The following is a 21,298-nucleotide window of genomic DNA, read 5'->3' as shown; positions in this document are numbered from 1 at the left end:
ATATGATATTTTCAGGCTGTGTCATTAAAATGCTTTCACAGAATCGAACACCTCACATGGCCAGTGGTTTGCAACTAGAATGGACATGGTTATATTGCTGGAAGTAGATATTGTTACGTGTTTGCCTATAATGAAGTTTGCTTCTAATGATTGCAAATAAAACAGTCACGCTGCGTCAAAGGAAATGCCACACATGGTCATATTTCCCTGAAGTTGATAAAACAGAGTGATCTCCCTTAGATAGTGTCTGCGATCCCATCTCTGTCCAAGCCCTTGTTCCCTGTTTCGTTACTTTTGACATTTGCTTTCAGGTTTGTTTACAGGCTTGTTTACAGTTGTTGATGGATTATCTCGACCCAGCTGTTCTCCAGTATCTGTACGTCTGACTGTTCCAATATTAACACGAACCGAGATCGACTCGAGACTGCTTTCGAATATCTGACTTGCGAATTATCTTGCTTTCGGAAACAACCGACCTTTCTCCTTGCCTCCAACAACGTTTCCTGAATGCGAGCACGTCATTCGATCAACACATTCTAGCACTACACTTATATTGGCATGTTATTTGTTGGTGCTACGTCTCTTTGCAATCAAAATCCGTTTTTCAATACAATTCATTATTTTTTCAATGCTCTTGTATACAAAGATTCTCAAATCCAGCCAGACGGGAGCAATGCGTGAAACCAGTGTTTTCTGATCACCCAACAGGACAGCTGGAATGCTGCTAGAAATGACGATGCCCCACACTCAGCTGTATTCCAGCTGTAGTGAGTGAGTTTGGGTTTACGCCTGTTTTAGCAGACATTGTATTCACACATTGTACACATGTGGGGGAATACAACGACCGAACGCTTTGACCTAAGGGGAATCTGAACAAACCGGGTGTTTGGCATGAGCGAACGCCTTAACCACAGGGCTAACCCTCCCCAAGACACACACTCTACCTCCGACGTCTGTAGACACTCGGGTCTGAATCAGACAACCCGGAGACTGACATTATCAGTATCGATCTTTGCACCACTTGGGATACCAAGACATGCTTTATTCAATCAACCATTCACGCATACTATGTATAGGTAACAGAGAGGCGATGGGGCCTAATGATTAACGTCCGCCAGTCACGCTAAAAGCGGCGCAAAATCATACTCACTCACACCACTTATAGCTTACTGAAGGTCACGTCTCTCTCGGGTCCTCACCGATGTGTCTGATCAGAAAAAAAGTTGCATGCGAAGATGACAATAGTGAAGCCTTACTTGTAACAATTATTGTTGAACTTGTTGTAGCTAGACAGGGCAAGCAGTACTCCAAACCCTGGTCCTAGGGAAAAGAAGATTTGAGACGCAGCGTCCACCCAGACCTAAAGCAGAACCAATAAAACAGAGTATAACTTGAAGTTCGTATTCATTCGTATAAACAGACATTTGTCATTCGTCGGTGTTGACGTACAAGTCGCTCAGATTTCCTTAGTTCCCGGGATCGAATCCTAAACATGGGTACAGTGTGTTGAGTTTATTTCTGGTGTAGTCGCCGTAATATTGCTGGAATATTGCTAAAAGTGGCTTGAAACTAAACTCACCGACTCACTCACCCATTCGCAATATAATGTCAGGATCTGAAATTAGGTATTCTTAACACATCCCAAACATTTTACAAATGAATATTCTTGTGGGTAACTTTAATGTGTTACGTCGCTTTTAGCAATGTTCCAGCACTTTTATGGCACGGGGTCTCCAGAAACGGGCTTCACAAATTGTAACCAAGTGGGGAATCGCACGCGAACGCTTCAACAATTAGGCTGCCCCACCTACTAACTCGGGGATGAAAGTACCAAACAATAACTAACATCAACCAAATGTTGCAAGGTTGATCGCTAAAACAATTAGGCTACCCCACCTACTAACTCGGGGATGAAAGTACCAAACAATAACTAACATCATCCAAATGTTGCAAGGTTGATCGCTAAAACAATTAGGCTACCCCACCTACTAACTCGGGAATGAAAGTACCAAACAATAACTAACATCATCCAAATGTTGCAAGGTTGATCGCTAAAACAATTAGGCTACCCCACCTACTAACTCGGGGATGAAAGTACCAAACAATAACTAACATCATCCAAATGTTGCCAGGTTGAAATCCGTTGCCGAAACACCACAAACCTCAATCATATACATCACCATCGAATAACTAGGGTTTTTTTGTTGTTGTTCAAAGACGGTGAGGTAGCCTAGTAGTTAAATTCTCTGCAAAGATATCGCAAAGGTCCGGGTTCGGTTCCCCACATGGGTACGCCACAATTTGTGAAGCCAATTTCGCGTGTCCTCTTCCGTTATTTGGTTGGAATATTGCTAAAAGCGGCGTAAAACCATACTCACTCACCTCATATTTGTTTCAGTTTTATGTTGATGTTGATGTTTACTTTCCTTTCTGTTTGTATAAATATGAAATCTGAGCATCAATGCTTACCTTCGCATTATGTTCCAATGTGACAGTTTATGCACGTGTAATGGTATATCCTAGACACGTATATTGAGTGTAACGGCCAAAATTGCATCGTGTAGTTTTTTCTTTAGCGGTTGGCATTAACTAGGCGCTATGGCAGAGTTACGTGCCCTACTCGCACGAGGTTTTCCTGCTGTCATGGCTGCGCCCATCATCGCTGATGGTTTTTTTGTTTTGTTTTTTAAAATAATGCCCAAGAAATGCCGTCTCATACAAACGGTAACTATTACAAAATTATACATGCAACAGTATTTCTATCATTAATATTTACATGCTGTAAGTTAAGCAGAATAAGTCTTTTTCTGGTTGTTTATCATATATTGCATCGCTGTAAGTTCGCGATGTGTAAACAATGTTTACAGTTCATGGTAAAGTTCGTTTTCAAGGTTCATATTATGTTTGTAACATATTTCATAGCCTTTTGGTATAATATCATTTATGTCCTTGCATTTTGGTGAAAGGTTTTTTTTTCCACAAATTCCAAGATTACCGTAAATATCCTATACTTTGATACAATCTTTATTTTCCTAAGAAATAAGCTAAATGTTTCATTCTTTTCTCTCATAAGGTGAGGAAATCTTTTGAAATATTTAGTCCACTGTAGTTTTACATTATATTTTCTATATTGCATAAGGCAATTAGAACTTTATTGGTAAAATTGCATAAGGCAACATCATTACTTTATTCAATGTTTAGTGTATATATTTGTAGTGTTTGCATAAGGCAATATTTTTGTAAGTATTATACTACAAATAATTCTACATTTCATGGCAATAGATTACTGGTATTTACACATTGTTCATCATAAGTAAGAATATCTTTGTTTATTTTTTCAGTCAATCTGTATCAAGCTATAAGAAGCTTTGTGAAGTTGTATGAATCTGTACCCAGTAAAAGTAAAGGAATAAAATCAAGACGAAGCAAAGTTGCACTTGAGTCCTATATAGAGTACATTCGAAGAGTTTTCTACATTGATACCTCTTGAATGTGTTAAAATATGAAACACTGGTCTTATCACGCACTGTATCTATGCACTACAAATATACGATCGGAGGTTAGCCAAGTGGTTAAGGCGTTCGCTTGTTCATCCGAAGACCCGGGTTTGATTCCCCCAATGGGTACAATAAATGAAGCCCATTTCTGGTATTACATTGCTGGAATATTGCTAAAGAACTGCGTGAAACTCACTAATACTCATATACAATGGTGGATGTTTCAAAAATGCACGAATGCCATTTATAGTACTGTTATAACCGCCAGTACTATTACCAACCCGAGAAGGAGCGTAATGTCTAGAAATGTCTTACTGCATGTGTTCAACGCCATGGGCATTACCAATGCCTGACCATTGGCGTCCATCTTGAGTTCACCTCCTTTCGGGATCTGAACAGTTCAGATCACTTGAGTATTGGATATACTGATTATTCCCTCGAGGTGAATAGGTTCAGTTGAGAAACATACAACGCGCTGAGAGTGTCATTTTCCACGTGAGTAAATTTTTAAAAGTACCGCACAACCGGTTCTATATGGCCTGTGGCGATCGACTAGAAGTACTGTTGTAAATATTAGTGACTGGAGGCAGTGTTATTGTCATGCTTTTCCTTAGCTGATTGAATTTGCTTCCAATTTGGACTGTGAGACTGTGAATACCAACTTATCAAAGGAATTTGTGAGGGGCGTGCGTGGCGTGGTCGTAGCGTCTTTAAAGAGTTACGTCCCGTAGGTGCGCCAGGAACCCGACAGAATATAAAATCAGCCGGGATGATTGCGGTTTAGTTCTGTGGTACTTAGTCCGTGATCGCGGCTTCTACAAGTGTAGCTGGGATAGTGTAGCCTAATGGCTAGGGCGTCACGCCGAAGAGTCGGTTCGATTCCCTTCATGGGTACAATGTATGAAGCCCATTTCTGGTGTTCACTCTTTTTAGCAGTAAACGTCTGAGATATGCATCGATTCAGGCTATCCTCGGCACGATATAACAAGAAGGCACTGTACGAAGCAGCGTAAAATAACACCAACTCACTATCCCGCGCATTATGAATTGACATCAACAAGAGGTCGTCAGTGTAACAACGGTTGGGTAACTGTCACTCAGTCTGTCATATCAAAGTAATGAGAATGTCCAACACAGTTTAATATAAAATGATTTTCAGACGAGCCACCTATTCAGAAACATTCAGTTCTATTAAGACTATTAAACTTAAGAATGTCTGCAGTGTTTATACAAGTTTTATTATTCGGAAAGAGAGACGTATGAAACTGATTACAGTGGTTTCCTTGTGGAACATGACATAATTACCCGATGACATAATTACCCGATGACATAATTACCCGATGACATAATTACCTTGAAGACGGTCCCTTACTTCTTGATTCCTCCGCCCTCTGTACAGGTTGGATAAACGGAGTTTCACTGTACAACTTGTTATATCTATCTCATGGTCCTGAAGACGGTCCCTTACCTTGCTTTTGATTCCTCCGCCCCCGATGTCGGTTGCATTATCGGGGTTTCCCTGTATAACATATTATAGTTACCTGATGGTCTCGAAGACGGTCCCACTGAGGTGTGAGATAGTATTTGATCCCGTCCAACGCGCCTGGCAGGGTACATCCCCTTATAAGGAGGATTATAAGTACAATGTAGGGTAGGGTTGCTGTAATCCACACGGCCTGGAAACAGAGTGAGTGAGTGAGTTTAGTTTTATACTGTACGCAGCAATATTCGAGATATATAGCCGCGGTCTGTAAATAATCGGATCTAAACCAGACAATCCAGGGATCGACAGCATGAACATCGATCTAATCTATTCGGATACGATGACATGTGCTATCCCAGTCAGTAAGCCTAACCACCCGATCCCGTTAGTCGCCTCTTACGATAAACATGGGTTACTGAAGATCAATTCTAACCCGGATCTTCACGGGTCCCTGCAAATAGAGGTGGACACATATAGAGGTGGACACGAATGGTCAGAGAAAACGAATGCGGTACAAATTTAAAACTAAAATTTGGATACAATGATGTATTAAATGAGTGTATATTAATCTTGACCAAAAAGTGGTTGAATTCGATGTTATATTCTTTTACACAAAGTATATTGTGTTGTCAAATTATTCTATAACAAACACTCGCTGTGACAAACAATAGGTACCGATAAAGCTTGATTGCTCAGAGAAAACAGTGCTGTCATACTCCAATGACATAATTTAGAGAAAATAACAGTTCAGTCGATGTTACCGCTTCCTGAACGTATGTTTGTTTGCAAAAAATAATGTGATTCAGCTAATATTGAATTCTACCTCATGTGTTGCCAAATTGTCAGTCATCATACTTTGCCTGAGCTCTTTATGCCTTTCCACAAGGCGAAGTAGACGAGGATAAACACCCCCATCAGACACAGGGTAATGGTGTACTTCAATCCCCCAAGATTCCCGATACCGTCAGAGAACTGAAGTTCAAGGACCTCTCGTCTGAAAAAAGCGAGAGAGTGAGTGAGTGGATTCGTAAGTGAGTGAAAAAGCTGATTCGTGAATGTGTTGTTTCGTGAGTGAGTGAATAATTTGATTCTTGAATGCGTTGATTCGTAAGTGAGTGGAAAAAGTTGATTCTGAATGAGTTGATTCGTGAGTGAAAAAGTTGATTCTTGAATGAGTTGATTCGTGAGTGAGCTGATTAGTGAGTGGGTGAATAAGTTTATTCGTGAATGAGTTGATTAGTGAGTGTGTGAAAAAGTTGATTCGTGAATCCGTGTGCCGGTGAATTAGTGAGTAACGTTTGAATAAAGAATAATTTTTTCGCTATCCGTTTCCAAGACGAATTACATCGAATACGTAATTGTAAAATATTCTAGCTGCCAGTAAACGATAGATGATGCAATTGTGAATATTTACGGTACCTTTCAGAATTTCGCGGTGCGAGACGTAATTTATATACCCGGTACACACGTGTATCAAAATGATAATGTATTTATTATGTATTTAATGAATAATGTATCAGTCTTGTACATAAAACAGCATCCATCCCAACATAAGGAAATGACCCTCACGCTTGTAAACAGTAAACAATAACTTGAAAAAACAGGGGATCTTTTCATTAAAATATGACAGACGAAAGACGGAAAGTATGAAATTCAAAATAATGCAATTTGATGTCATATGTAAATTTCTGTCATGTGCCACGTATCACACAAGCTGCCACTTGACGAGTCTCCTAAATCCTACTCATACGGTTAGTATGCGTCCACAAATTCCCCAATTCCACAGTACAAATGAGTACTGTATTACGTCGCATTCAGAACCATTTGGACTCCAAGATCCATCGATTCAGCCATTTGTCCATCCAACCGCCCCACGACAGAAATTTCAAACTGCAGAATTTATGCTATAACGCTCGCTTTGTGTCTTGAATCAAGCATTGTTAAGCGTCTTCCCTGAAGTCCTCCATGCTGTCGTTCGACTTTGTATCCAGCTGTGTACGGTATCCGCTATGAAGGACTATAACATCCCACCATTATATCCATTAGCACGTGTCTTTGATGTTGGTTATATATAATGAACACATCCTGACCTGATTGTCTGGCTGGTAGAGATGCTGTGAATGCGGAAAACGCCCCCAGAAAGAACCCATCGCTTGAGGAAATATACCATAGTAACAAGGTAAATAGGACAAGAAGGCCAATGCGTGTTGATACTTTTAGAACAACCAACCTTTGTCCTGGTCTACTTTGAAATACGAAACTATTTCAGTCTGTTATTCATAATGCTCTGTGTGAATTACGATCGAGTTTGCAGAGAATGAGATTGTATCCATTCTTACTTTGTTTGGTACAAACTGTTATCGATATCTATCGGGATTCCTTTACCATAAAACATTTCAGGGCATCACTTGTAATGTAACAGGGTTATTAGACTAAAATGTGTGAAATTAAAATGTGGTAATGTGATTGGTTGAATGGATTTGTTAACTGGACCTCGATCTTAGAAATCTTCCGTATATGCTTTGCTGCTTGGTCTGAACTATTTTATCCGTAGTCCTAAGACTTACAAATATACATTTAAAGAAATAATTAATATGGTAATTAAATATCATTTGGATTAAGAGTTAAATGAGCTTCGAGTTTTCTTTTGCCTGATGGGTTCATGACACATGATGTGTCATGACGTCATCCCACACCTTTCTACCGAGCGTTCTTTGCGGTCAGCCATGTACCCCTGCCACAATCCAATCAACAAGAAGTATATAAGCATATCTCTGTCAGTTTCATTTTTAGACATCTGGTTATTTAGTGAGGGGAACGTGAAATATGCTACATGCATATATTTCATTTGCTTTAATGGCTTTAATGTAGTTTGGAACCGCTGCAAATAGGCATCAATCTCAGTTGAATGTGTGCAGATATATTCTGCCAGCACAATCCACAGCAACAAATAAGCACCACAGTAGCAAGTCGCCACGTAAATATCGGAGATTCCCATCACCACAGTAGCAAGACGTCACGTAAATATCGGAGATCACCATCACAATTTCTAGCATGTCGTCCCGTAAATCTCACAGATCCCCAACTCCACACCAACATGTGGTCATGTATATCTCACAGATCCCCAACACCACAGCAATGTGTGGTCATGTAAATCTCACAGATCCCCAACTCCACAGCAATGTGTGGTCATGTAAGTCTCACAGATCCCCAACACCACAGCAATGTGTGGTCATGTAAGTCTCACAGATCCCCAACACCACAGCAATGTGTGGTCATGTAAATCTCACAGATCCCCAACACCACAGCAATGTGTGGTCATGTAAGTCTCACAGATCCCCAACACCACAGCAATGTGTGGTCATGTAAGTCTCACAGATCCCCAACACCACAGCAATGTGTGGTCATGTAAATCTCACAGATCCCCAACACCACAGCAATGTGTGGTCATGTAAGTCTCACAGATCCCCAACACCACAGCAATGTGTGGTCATGTAAGTCTCACAGATCCCCAACTCCACAGCAATGTGTGGTCATGTAAGTCTCACAGATCCCCAACACCACAGCAATGTGTGGTCATGTAAGTCTCACAGATCCCCAACTCCACAGCAATGTGTGGTCATGTAAGTCTCACAGATCCCCAACTCCACAGTAGCAAGTCGTCACGTAAATGAAGTAGTTATGCTGCAAGTTTGGTAGCAGATGATGGAATGATGGCAAAAACACAGACATAAACATAAATCCCTGTTGTTCATATACGTTCATTAATTTTCCCTTTTCCGCTCCGTGGAATATGTGGGTATTTTTTAAAATATAAAATGAAAGAAACATATTTCATATGTATTAAAATATTTGTTTAAATATCATTTGAACTGATTGTTAAAAATGTTAAGCATTATTTTCCAATCATGAAACAAACACCGTTGGTGAGGCATCGGTGGTGTAAGTAATTCATAGATTAGACAACCTACTCAAAAAATTCTGTTGATGCAGCGCTTGCCCAATCATCCGACTTAAGGGCACACACAGAGGCATTGGTGCTATTGCACGCGATGATACGATCGTTGAAGGTGGTACAATTGGGAGTGTTCCACGTGTTGTTGCAGCTCAACCACGGAACTTCTGACCGGAAGGAATAGAAGAAGAAGTACACCGCCCACGCTATTATGGTGTTGTAGTACCAGGATACAAAGAAGGCGATGACACAGATTGACAGCCCGATACCTGCAGTCATAAAGGACAACTTGTTAACACAATAACTAGTTATAAAGAACAGCTTGTTAACAAAATACCTGCAGTCATAAAGGACAACCTGTTAACAAAATGCGTGCAGTCATAAAAGACAACATGTTAACAAAATACCTGCAGATATAAAGGATAAACTTGTTAACAAAGTACCTGCTGTCGTAAAGGAATGGCAACTTGTTAAGAAAATACCTACAGTTATAGAGGACAAGTTGCATTCCACATGAAATGACAGTAGATTGTGAAAACACAAAGTTTCCGTTTTCACAACTAGTGTTACGAATTCACGTTTAGACAAACATGTAGGCAAGATAATTTACCTATTGAAATATACATGAATTCTCCACCGCCCCACATAAGTATGCCTCACTCTACGGCACGAAGACGCTCCCTTCTCATTGGTTGACATTTCGTTTCCGGGAGAGAATTGTTCACTGTTGTCAAAAAGGTCGATTTAAGGTAATTAAATGTCGAAATGACGGAACTCTTAGAAGGTCGTGGGATAAGGACAGGGACACTAGAAACATGACTAGTGAACTTTGCAGCTATGTACAACAACGCAGACGTGTACAAGTGATCAGAATATGTGTACCAGCGATGGGTGGACGTATACTAGTGATCATAATGTATGTTTCAGAGACCAAAAATATGTACCAGGGACAAGAAAATGTACCAGTGAAGGGTGGACATGGACCAGTTATCAGCAGACGTGTACCACTGAACAGAATATATGTTCCTTCGAAGAGAGGACGTGCACCAGTGACCAGAGTATATGCACCAGTGAGCAGAGTAAATGCACCAGTGACCAGAGTATATGCACCAGTGACCAGAGTATATGCACCAGTGACCAGTAGACGTGTATCAGTGACTGGAATATTTACCTCACACATAAATGTCGCTGTGTGATTGGCTGAGAGCTCTTCTATTATTTTCAATGTACCCCGTGTACAACCGAGGTACGTTGCAATACACCCTTCTGCCAATGGCAACTCATTCAGTACTTCGTGGTATAGACCCGTGAAGGTCCCGAGGTAGAATAGGCCTTCAGCAACCCATGCTTGCCATAAAAGGCGACTATGCTTGTCGTGGGAGGCGAGTAACGGGAACGGGTGGTCAGGCGTGCTGACTTGGTTGGGACATGTCATCGGTTCCCATTTGCGCAGATCGATGCTCATGTTGTTGATCACTGGATTGTCTGGTCCAGACTCGATTATTAACAGAACGCCGCCATATAGCTGTAATATTGCTGAGTTCGGCGTAAAACTAAACTCACTCACTCATTTTATCTCGAATGACATTAAATCACGCAAGATGTATGCGAAAGGAAATCGGAAGGGAGATAACTCTAAATCTGTCTTTCTTTGTGTCGTACACCATATCTAGCGATACCTACGAACGGATTTGCCTTCAAAGAGGTTTGAAATATTGACAAAATGCTGAAATGTAGTCCTTGTGAATGTTAAAAAGTACACCGCGGCTACTTAACTAAGACGATACGTGAGGGAAAACAGAAAGATGCAAGATTCGAATCGTTTGATTCACACTGGTTGGCTGAAGTGTACGATCCGATACCATGCTACAAAATAAACAAGCATAGAGAGTACCTCAACCCACGCCCTTCGAGCACAGGGAACATAAACAAGCATAGAGAGTACCTCAACCCACGCCCTTCTAGCTCAGGGAACATAAACAAGCATCGAGGGTACCTCAACCACGCCTCCCTCGTGACGAAGCACCATTGACCAGTAAACATGTACGAGTGACCAAACTATATGAATCAGCCCCAAGACCAGCGACCAGAATATATGTACCAGTGACCACTCAACATGTACCACTGACTAAAATATATCTACCAGGTAGCAGTGGACGTGTACCAACGACCAATGAAAGTGTACCAGTGACCAGAGTATATGTACCATTGACCAGAAAGTATGTACCAGTGACCGGAATATATCTACAAGTGACCAGTAGACGTGTACCAGTGACCAAAACACATTTACCAGCAACCAGTGGACCTGAACCAGTGATCGGAATATATGTACCAGTGACCAGAACATATGTACCAGCGAAGGGTAGGCGTGTACCAATGTGCCATTGACCAGAATACATGTATTAGCGAAGGGTGGGCGTGTAACAGTGGACCAGAATATATGTACCAGTGACAAAGAAAATATGTACCAAACACCAGAAAATGTGTTCTAGTGAAAGGTGGATGTATACCAGTCACCAGTAGACATGTACCAGTGACCGGAATATTTGTACCAGTGACTAACAGACGTGTACAAGTGAACAAAATTTATGTACCAACGACCGGTGGGCGTATACAAGTGACCAGAAAATATGTACCAGCTAAGTGTGGACTTGTACCAGTAACTAGTAGATGTATATCATTGACCAGAACATATGTACCAGCGAAGGGTGGACGTACCAGTCACCCGTAGATGTATATCATTGACCAGAAGAAGTGAAACAGTGACCTGTAGACGTGTGACCTGTACCACTGGCCACATTATATGTAGCAGTCACCAGTGGATGTGTACCAGAGTCCAGAATATATGTACCAGCGAAGGGTGGACGTACCAGTCACCCGTAGATGTATATCACTGACCAGAAGAAGTGAAACAGTGACCTGTAGACGTGTGACCTGTACCACTGACCACATTATATGTAGCAGTCACCAGTAAATGTGTACCAGTGACCAGATTATATGTACCAGAGTCCAGCTGATATGTACCTGCGGATAGCTACTTTGTACCAGTGACCAGTAGGTATGTAGCAGCAGATAGCAATATGAACCGCTGACCAGTAGATATGTACCAGCCACTACCTGATCTCTAAAGACCGAACATTATGTATATGCCATTAAACCTGCTCAAGCCACTAACAGATCTGCACCACCGATCAGTTCATATGTATCGGTGAGCAGTAGCCATGTACTAGCAACCAGTAGATATGTACCAGACACAAGAAGATGTGTACCAGTCACTAGTAGATACGTACCAGCCACCAGTAGAAATGCACCAGCCACCAGTAGATATATACCAGTCACCAGTAGAAATGTACCAGCCACCAGTAGATATATACAAGCCACCAGTAGAAATGTACCAGCCACCAGTAGATATATACCAGGAACCAGTAGAAATGTACCAGCCACCAGTAGATATATACCAGCCACCAGTAGAAATGTACCAGCCACCGGTAGATATATACCAGCCACCAGTAGATATATACCAGCAACCAGTAGAAATGTACCAGCCACCAGTAGAAATGTACCAGCCACCAGTAGAAATGTACCAGCCACCAGTAGATATATACCAGCCACCAGTAGAAATGTACCAGCCACCAGTAGAAATGTACCAGCCACCAGTAGATATATACCAGCCACCAGTAGAAATGTACCAGCCACCAGTAGAAATGTACCAGCCACCAGTAAATATGTACCAGCCACCAGTAGAAATGTACCAGCCACCAGTAGATATATACCAGCCACCAGTAGATATGTATCAGCAGCCAGTAAATGTGTACCAGCGACCAGTGCATTTGTACCAGGTTCTAATAGATCTCTATCACCGACCAATAGATATGTACTAGCCACCAGTCATATTGTACCATCCAGCAGTAGATACTAGTACATACAGCCGACCAGTAGACTGTTCAGTATGTACCAGGCACAAGTGGATATGTACTACCGGCCTGTGGATATGTACCAGCGACAAGTACATATGTACCAGCGACGAGTAGATATGTACCAGATGTACAAGCAAGATATGTACCGGCCACAAGTTGATATGTATCAGTTACCTGAAGTTATGTACCAACTGACAAGAGAAATGTACCATCGTACAGAAGAAATGTACCCGTGACAAGCAGATATGTACCAGTATCATATAGATGTGTGCCAGTGACTATCAGATGTGTCCAAATGTGAATCAGTAAGGTTTCACGTCGTCTGTATTCGCGTATTAGCACAAGGCTTCCAGTATAATTAGGTCTTCACACAAACGTTGTCACCAGGATGCCATCCTATAGATCCAGCTCTGTGGTAGTGTGGAAGAACGATTGCACCGGGATATGGCAAACGTGACAGGTACGGGCTCTCAGACAAAAGCAGTAAGGACTTTTCTTTTTTTTTTTTTTTTTTCTTTTTTTTTGTGAGGTTAGTTGGAGTGAAATGGGGTTTGCAAGGTGAAGCGAGGTGGGGTGAGGTTAACTGGAACGGATGACTGAGTGAGTGAGTTGTGTTTCAGCAATACTGCAGCAATATCAAGGATGGGGACACCAGAAATGGGCTTCAAACAATATACCCATGTGGGGAATCAGTTAGAAGAACCAACGCTTTAACCAGTGGGCTACCTCCACACTGGGTGAGGTGAGCCGAGGTGTGGTAAGATAAGGAGGTGTGGGCGAGGTGAGGTTAGGTAGGGTGATGTTAAGACAGGCGAGACAAGGTTGGGTTGAATAAGTGAGGTGAGGTTAGGTGGAGTGAATGAGAGAAGAGTCGATGTGGGGAGCGGTTAAGTGGAGAGTGTAAGGTTAGGTGGACTGTGGACGATAAGGCGATGTGAAATGATCGAGGTGAGAGTGTGATGGGTGAGGTGAAGAACGATGGGGTGAGGCTAGGTGGACAGGATGAGGTGAGGCGACGTATGATCTTGTACCAGTGAGATACCATATTATAATACTCTGACGCATTGTACTGACTTTAACGATACCGTCCCCTATTCCTTCGAACCTTAAACCTAACAATTTGGTTAGGTATGATGGGGCAGAGAATCGAAAAACGGCCTTTTGGAAATGCACTATATACTGCACCAAGAGGCGGTTCGACACGACCCTGGCATTCGTGTTGACTAACCTTGATTGATGATCTGATTGAAACTAAGATTTGAACCGACTGCCAATGTATCCTAAAGCACCTAATCGATTGAACAATAGCTGCCAGATCAGTAGGATATGTGTTATTGACTTGGCTATGTTTGGAACGTGTCCTCAGTGGGTGAGGAATCGTTTTTGTTTACAACTGGTAACTCACATTTTGTTAGTAATTCATAAATATCAGTGATGAAACTGATACATTATTAATATTGTGGAAATGAGTAGAAGGAGTACTCATTGTCTTGGTCAATGAAATCTGAAATCTAAATATTGAGATATTCTAATTCATTGATGTTCCTGTGCCAAAAGACAGATTATGCTCCAACCTAGTCTTGTTATTAAGAATATAGCATCAACGAATAATTTTGTCTTGTGCTTTCTTTATGCAGATATGTCTTGTTTTATAACGCATTCAAGGTTTCATTCACCTAATTTTCACCAGCTAGAGCAGTTCTGCTGAAGTTTATCCGAGACATGCATCACTGGGTTCACAGCGTGGAGGCTTGTTAAGAACAATAAATCTTCAAGAACTACATATTCTAAACCCAGAGCAACGGATGCTCAGCTGTACCATTCAAGTCAGGATATTCGACGTGAACGAAGAGATCAGAGCGTCATCCATGCATGAAGCATGTTCTGTTAAGACGCGGAAACACCCAATATAACGGAAAACACTGCAATAAAATATCAGTTACATCAACTTCAAAAACTATTAACGTTTCAAATTAAGCAAAGTAAAGTCGCCATTATTCTTGTAGGTCAGCGACGTCGTTACGTCGTCGGCCATCTTGTTTACTGCGGCGCCGAAGTTGATGCGCATTTACAGCCGGAGTTGCGTAACAGATTTGCGCCTCTCATAAATATTCATTGATCTTTAATTAGAATGGCGATTTAACGACGACAACAACGTCGGCCCTTATCATCAAGCCTCGCCTGGCATTGAGTGCTTGATATTTTGACACAACTGATTCGTCTATTATTCACGGATGCTTAAAGCACAGCTACGTCGGCCGCGATGTGGCCGTCTGGTCTGTAGCTCGTTCTTATTGAGATCCCAGGACAGGGTAAGCGTTGAGCAGTCTAGATCCATTAAGGCTGGACAATGGGGTCAGACATTTAAGAAAAGCGGACCCTGACATTTTTATCACGCAATAAGTTTAGTTAGTCTGTCTAAATAATGTAGTCATCCTGATAAAAGTCAGAGGTAGGTATCCTGTAATTTAAGGTTGATGTGTTACAGGGAAGATGTATAATCAGGGAATATGCATAATCCCTGAAAAGTTCAGGTAATGTGTATGACTGTCTGATATTCACTCACGATCAGAGAATATACATAATACCTCAAATTTTCAGGGATTATACAAATTCTCTGGTTTTAGGAGAGGTGTTTAAAACATATTCCCTGAAGATGTTTTTTGTTTGTTTGTTTGTTTTTCTTTCTTTTTTTCTAAAAATATAACTTTTAGCTTGTCAAGATAAAACAACTTAATGACTGTAGTCACAACATCACGGATGAAGTAGTGCAAGATTTCCCAGTCACTTCCGAGTATGTCAGGTTTATCAAGATCACCTAACTATGTTTTGTGCTCTTCGTTCCATTGTGTCCACGCGTGCTGCTGAGGTTGTTTACCGGTTATTGGATATGTTTCTTTTGTTTGGAGCTATCCGGAGTGACAACGGATCAGAGTTTACTGCCCAGGTAATTGCCGACCTAAAGCAAATGTGGCCAGACCGTGTAATGGTTCACGGCAAGCCTAGGCATCCACAAAGCCATGGCTCTGTTGAAAAAGCCAGTTTTTATATTAAGATCATGTTGGTAACATGGTGACAACAACAGAGCTGATTGAACAGTCAGACTCAAGTTAGTACAGTTTCAGCACTCCTTAGTAAAGACCCCAAAACTAAGTTCATCACACCATCCCTGTGAGATCATCCAGAAGCTTCAAAGTGAAGATATCTTCTTGCTGCAGTATTTGATCCCGCATCAAGTGAAGAGTCCGACACGTTTCCAGACCCTCCAAAGAAACCGACCTTGTCATACCAGCATCGAGTGTCCTTCGTGGAAAGTATTCCTGCAATCAGGTTTATGTTTGTGCTGCTGCCCTTTACGGTTTTGATCATAATTCCAAATACAAGAACATTACATTTCGACACGGTGCTAAGTTTGAGTCACAACTGTGGTAGTCAAGTATTTGTCCGTTGCAATGGTGCCAGGTAAAAATAAAATGCCAAAGAAACCGCTGTATATGTTTCAACACTAACGTTTTGTGCAAGGTGTCATTCTTCTGTTACATGTAAAAATAAATTAAATACCGGGGGATCTTGTTTGCTTGTTTGGATTTGTTAATATTTTATTTAAATACTTCCATGAAAAAAATATTTTATTTCAATACTTCCATGAAAAAAGGACTTAGGTGCTACAATGAGAAGTTAGGCATTTACACTTTCAAAGTTTCAGGGAATATCTCTTAAAAAACCTCCTAAAACCAAGGAATATGTATAATTCCTGAAAAACGTAGGTATTATGTATATTCCCTGAGAAAAGCATACATTACACATATTTAGTGAAATTTTCAGGGACTCTGATTACACACACACACACACACACACACACACACACACACACACACACACACACACACACACACACACACACACACACACATATATATATATATATATATATATATATATATATATATATATATATATATATATATATATATATATCGCGAGACTCTCCCTAACATGTATAAACTCTTCTGTCCACCTCTTGGCTGTGACATGTGTAGCAGTGAGTATTGTTTTAAGCCGCTTTTGGCAATACTCCAACAACATCACGGCAGGGGAGACCAGAAATGTGTCTTACACATTGTGAAGATGCGAACCCGGGTCTTCGGTGTGACGGGCAAACACTTTAACCACCAGCATATCCCATCCCATCAAGTGGCAGCTTATGTGATACTGTGGTCCATATATATATATCCTGGATGGCTCTTTAATCTTGCGCCCTTTTTCTGCAAGAACGTGATCAGTGTAGGTTCCTAAGGCTTGTTTATTTTCCGCAGGTAACAGAACTGTTGTCCTAATATAAGATATCGTTTTGACATTTGTTCAATGCCCTGACAATGCTATGACGTCATGAACGTGTTGACGTCACAATGCCATCGCTGCACTGCAAGTCTAATGACAGTACCGTGTTCAAAGATATACGTATTTTCAACGAGAACTAATTATTGTGACAAATAAAATGTCACCCTTTTGTCTCCTGAAAATAAATGTATCAACAATCGTTGATAAATGCAAAAAGTATTCTCAGCAAGCCTCGGATATTGGTAACTTTATCAACTCGTATGGATATAACTGATATCAGTAGACGCCTGGGTGATACTCTCTAGATAATGCCGATGTAATACATACATTGATGTTTGGAGTACAGTAACGAGACAATACTAACAATATGGCATTGTGGATACAGAAGGTATTGACTGAATACAGAAGGTACTGACTGGCGAGTGGTTTAATGCAGCATATGACAGGATGAGAGAGGCAACAGTTCTGTTCAAGAATACTTCATTATGTGGAGTGCGAGAGTATTTGTATAGTTATATAGCAGCTAACCTGCGTCTGGTGTTGATAACATGAGCACATAAAGTGGTTCGTGTGGTATGAATATCACTTGACTCTATATTGTTAATCAGTTTTGCATCATAACAAAAGGTTTCGAGGTAACTTGAATTATACCTCAAGGAATACAACGGATCTCTTATTGGAAGATAAACTGAGTATGTCTTCACATGAAGCATGCATGTTGTTAGTACAAGCGAAAGAACCTTTGTTACACTAATTATGAATGAAAACGAGTCGTATATAATGTACTATTCGTTTTTATGTTTAGTTGGTTGGTTGGTTGGTTGGTTGGTTGACTGATTGATTGTTTGTTTGTTTGGTGACAATATCCCAGAAAAATTTTTTAATCGAGTCTGGACCAGACACTCCAGTTACCAACAGCAAGAGGATCGATTCACGCAACTCGGGTACGATGACAACCAAGTCAGTGAGCCTGACCACCCAATACAGTTATTTGCCTCTTACATGCACGGATTACTGAAGACCAGTCATGGTATTCCCTACACCATGAGACAGAAAGGCTAATAATACGTATTATATGAACTCAAAAATATCAAACACAGATCGTAATGACCGCTTTATCTATGCCAGAATTCGTTAAAACCAGGTCTGAACGGCCCTAGATTCACACGGTGTATAGAAGATAGGGTGCCTTTATTCTGTAGATGGGAAATTATTACTTACGTATACTAAAACAAATGTACAAATGCAAAATGAACAGCGAAACAAAGCTGTGCGTATGTATCTTCTGAAGCAGCTATACCGAAATTCCCCATAAATAGAATAATAATTATTAGGTGTGTTTTCACTCATACTGCCGACTTTTCACTTACTGATAATGCAACATACTGTGGCCTTACAATTAAAATACCTCGCGTAATCTCTTAGAACAGAAACCCTAACTCGAACTATCAGAGAAATATTGAAATATTGCTCGCTTCCTTGTGCTCTTAGCTATTTATCATAATTTGGACAGGAACTCTTCACTGCGAGTAAGTAGATTCACATATCTTGCAAATATTCCAGATATCGGTGAAGCCTGAACAAGATCACTGGTTTGGTTATTGACTGACATATGGTGATTTATTCAGACTGTATGCATACTACAGATTACCGACCGAAGACTGCAGATTACAGTCTAGAATATGCAGACTTCCGGCACTATGGGTAATCAGACATATCAAATTGGTCTGATACCGTCAAGGCTCAAGAAACAATTACATTGCTGAAAGGCATTTGCTATATTCACCACAATTAATGTAAGTGTCAGGTCGGCCTTTTCTCTTCCTTGTATTATTTGTTATTCGTGGCTAGAATTTTGAAAAGATACATATTAATATGATAAATCGTTATGGATCAGTGTACCCATCCACAAAGGATTCGTAAAATTACGACATGTCGTAACTCTACAGTTTATCATAGGCTTTCGACGATTGTACTATTGTGAAAGTTTTGTGGATTGGACTTTTTTGGAACACCAGCGTGGAAATAATCTTTAAGGTTCAGGATTTTAATCCAAAAAGCACTTGTACGTTTTTTACCTGTCGTGACTCTACAGTTTATCAAAGGCTTACGAATGTCATATTGCTACGAACATTTTGTGGATTGGCCTTCAGCTCGTTTATAATACCAGCGTGGAAATAACTTGTGCCATTTGCACAACTGTTGATAATAATTACACACTTCTGTTGTCCGCTGTCGTGGGAATATAACAAATTGTAATTTTTCAAATTATTCTCTGTTGTATTGCTTAAAGGAAGCCGGAAATCGTCCAGTGAAAATACACATAACACTGCATACTTTTATGGAACTGTAGCGCTGAAATCAAACTTGTGCACAACTGTAAGTCATTGTCTCGGGGCTAATGGTTTATTGCCTTGCACCAACCAAACAATTATGAGAAATATAGAAGAAAGGTAAAACGACAGGATAAACCATACGTTTCCATAGCCAAAAACATGACTCCTTGACGTCTGAAATGTCAACAAAAAAAGATGCGATACGTTCATCCCTTAACGATAATATAGCATGCATCTATCCAACTGACTCCAAATGGCGGGTCCCAAGCATTCTGTTCAATCTCTGATATATAATACCCATTACTTAAACTTGTCAGTGTTTAAGGAGAGAGGACAAATTTAAACATATGGGTCAATAATCGAACACACAGAAGACGGGTTTGCAAGCACAGTTAAAATGATCCTGCCGAATCCCAGCTATGACTCCGGTATTAGCCTTTATTTCACATGAAAGCTCCTCTCTTCGACCGCGATCCGGGTAATTACGCTACGAGTCTCAACGACGGACCTGGATTAAGACGCGGCCTTTACCGGGCAAATAACAGCCGCCGATAAGGCAATCTCAGTTATGATAATGTCCATTGAACTGCAACATCTCTGCATTACAATGATAATGACAAGGCAACAGAATCTTATCCAAACGTTGATGCAAGAACCGCCGATCTCCAATTGGTTGTGTTCGGAAATTAGACGGCGTGTTCCTGTCCGGATTTTAGGATTGCGGTATGGTTTACATGGTGCTGGCAGGGCAACCGAACGAGACCCAGAAGGAGTGAAGGTTCTAATGTAACATCCACGGGTTGAACTTTTCATATGGGTTGTTGGGTCAATGGATATTTCATCGAGAAACAATGAAAATTCATAAACGTGTTTTGATTGCACGGATTATGTTACAAATATTGGACGTATCTGAGAAACGATAAGCCTGCTGCTGTATAAATAAGCAACTTGTGTCCATTTTGGACATCCTTAGGTCCGCAATGTCGACGTCCTTGACAATTGATGAAGGACATTTGGGAGGAAAGAAGAGTCACAGGGATGACCCGGTAGAATAATCTGTCAAATGTGGCACATACATTGTAGAATCGAATACAGTACTATTGATCAATCATAAATGAGGCAATAACTTATTAAATACGGTTAATATAGAAAATACCATTATAATGCCCACGTTTTATTAGAAATTAATTCCGTATGTAGTTCAGAAATTGCATACGAAAGATAAAATTATGTCGAATCTGTTTGGGAGACGCTTACCTCTGACTGAACCCTCACTTGTAATATTTTCGTTTCGGTTGTTGCCTGACCGTATTTTCAGAGGACAGTCATTATGCGGTAATTATAAGTCAAATACAATGCAATCCAATATCTGAATTTTCATTTTTGGTGACAAATTTTCATTTATCAGTCAAATTCTTCACCCAAATGTTTTATTCGGCAAGATGCCCCGGATAACGTACAAAGATGATAGTCGCTTATTCTGTTACACATCTCAGAAACAATATTCGTCCGCAAGATCGTATTACGAGTAAAGCAAAACTTTCTGCTGGTTTTGTTGGTTTAAATGACTCTTCATAAGCAAACGTTTTAAACCTTTGAACGACTTTTCCAGGATACTGAAGATTTTAGTTTTACGCCACTTTTAGCGATATTCCAGCAATATCACCGTGACCAAAACTAGGCTTCAGACATGGTACCCAACTCTTCATCGTGATGAGAGAAAGCTTTAACCAATAGCCTACCCCACCGCCCCTGGAACACGAGGAACG

The 21,298-nt window shown here is 40.7% G+C and overlaps 1 protein-coding gene across 1 annotated transcript in view; it reads right to left on the bottom strand.

Annotated features, from left to right (window-relative positions):
- Nucleotides 1–21,298, bottom strand: part of LOC137282437 (sodium-dependent serotonin transporter-like) — a 49,126-nt gene that overhangs the window by 13,031 nt on the left and 14,797 nt on the right. Inside the window, exons 3-6 of the mRNA XM_067814189.1 lie at nucleotides 8,952–9,204; nucleotides 5,836–5,974; nucleotides 5,039–5,173; nucleotides 1,257–1,360 (exon numbers count right to left, since the gene is read on the bottom strand). Of these exons, the coding sequence (XP_067670290.1) occupies nucleotides 1,257–1,360; nucleotides 5,039–5,173; nucleotides 5,836–5,974; nucleotides 8,952–9,204 (631 nt within the window). The remainder of the gene's footprint in view (nucleotides 1–1,256; nucleotides 1,361–5,038; nucleotides 5,174–5,835; nucleotides 5,975–8,951; nucleotides 9,205–21,298) is intronic.

Source organism: Haliotis asinina, chromosome 1 (assembly GCF_037392515.1).
Source record: "Haliotis asinina isolate JCU_RB_2024 chromosome 1, JCU_Hal_asi_v2, whole genome shotgun sequence".
Classification (NCBI taxonomy): domain Eukaryota; kingdom Metazoa; phylum Mollusca; class Gastropoda; order Lepetellida; family Haliotidae; genus Haliotis; species Haliotis asinina.
The sequence above is the reverse complement of the archived record's forward strand: the minus strand, read 5'-3'. Positions and strand labels throughout refer to the sequence as shown.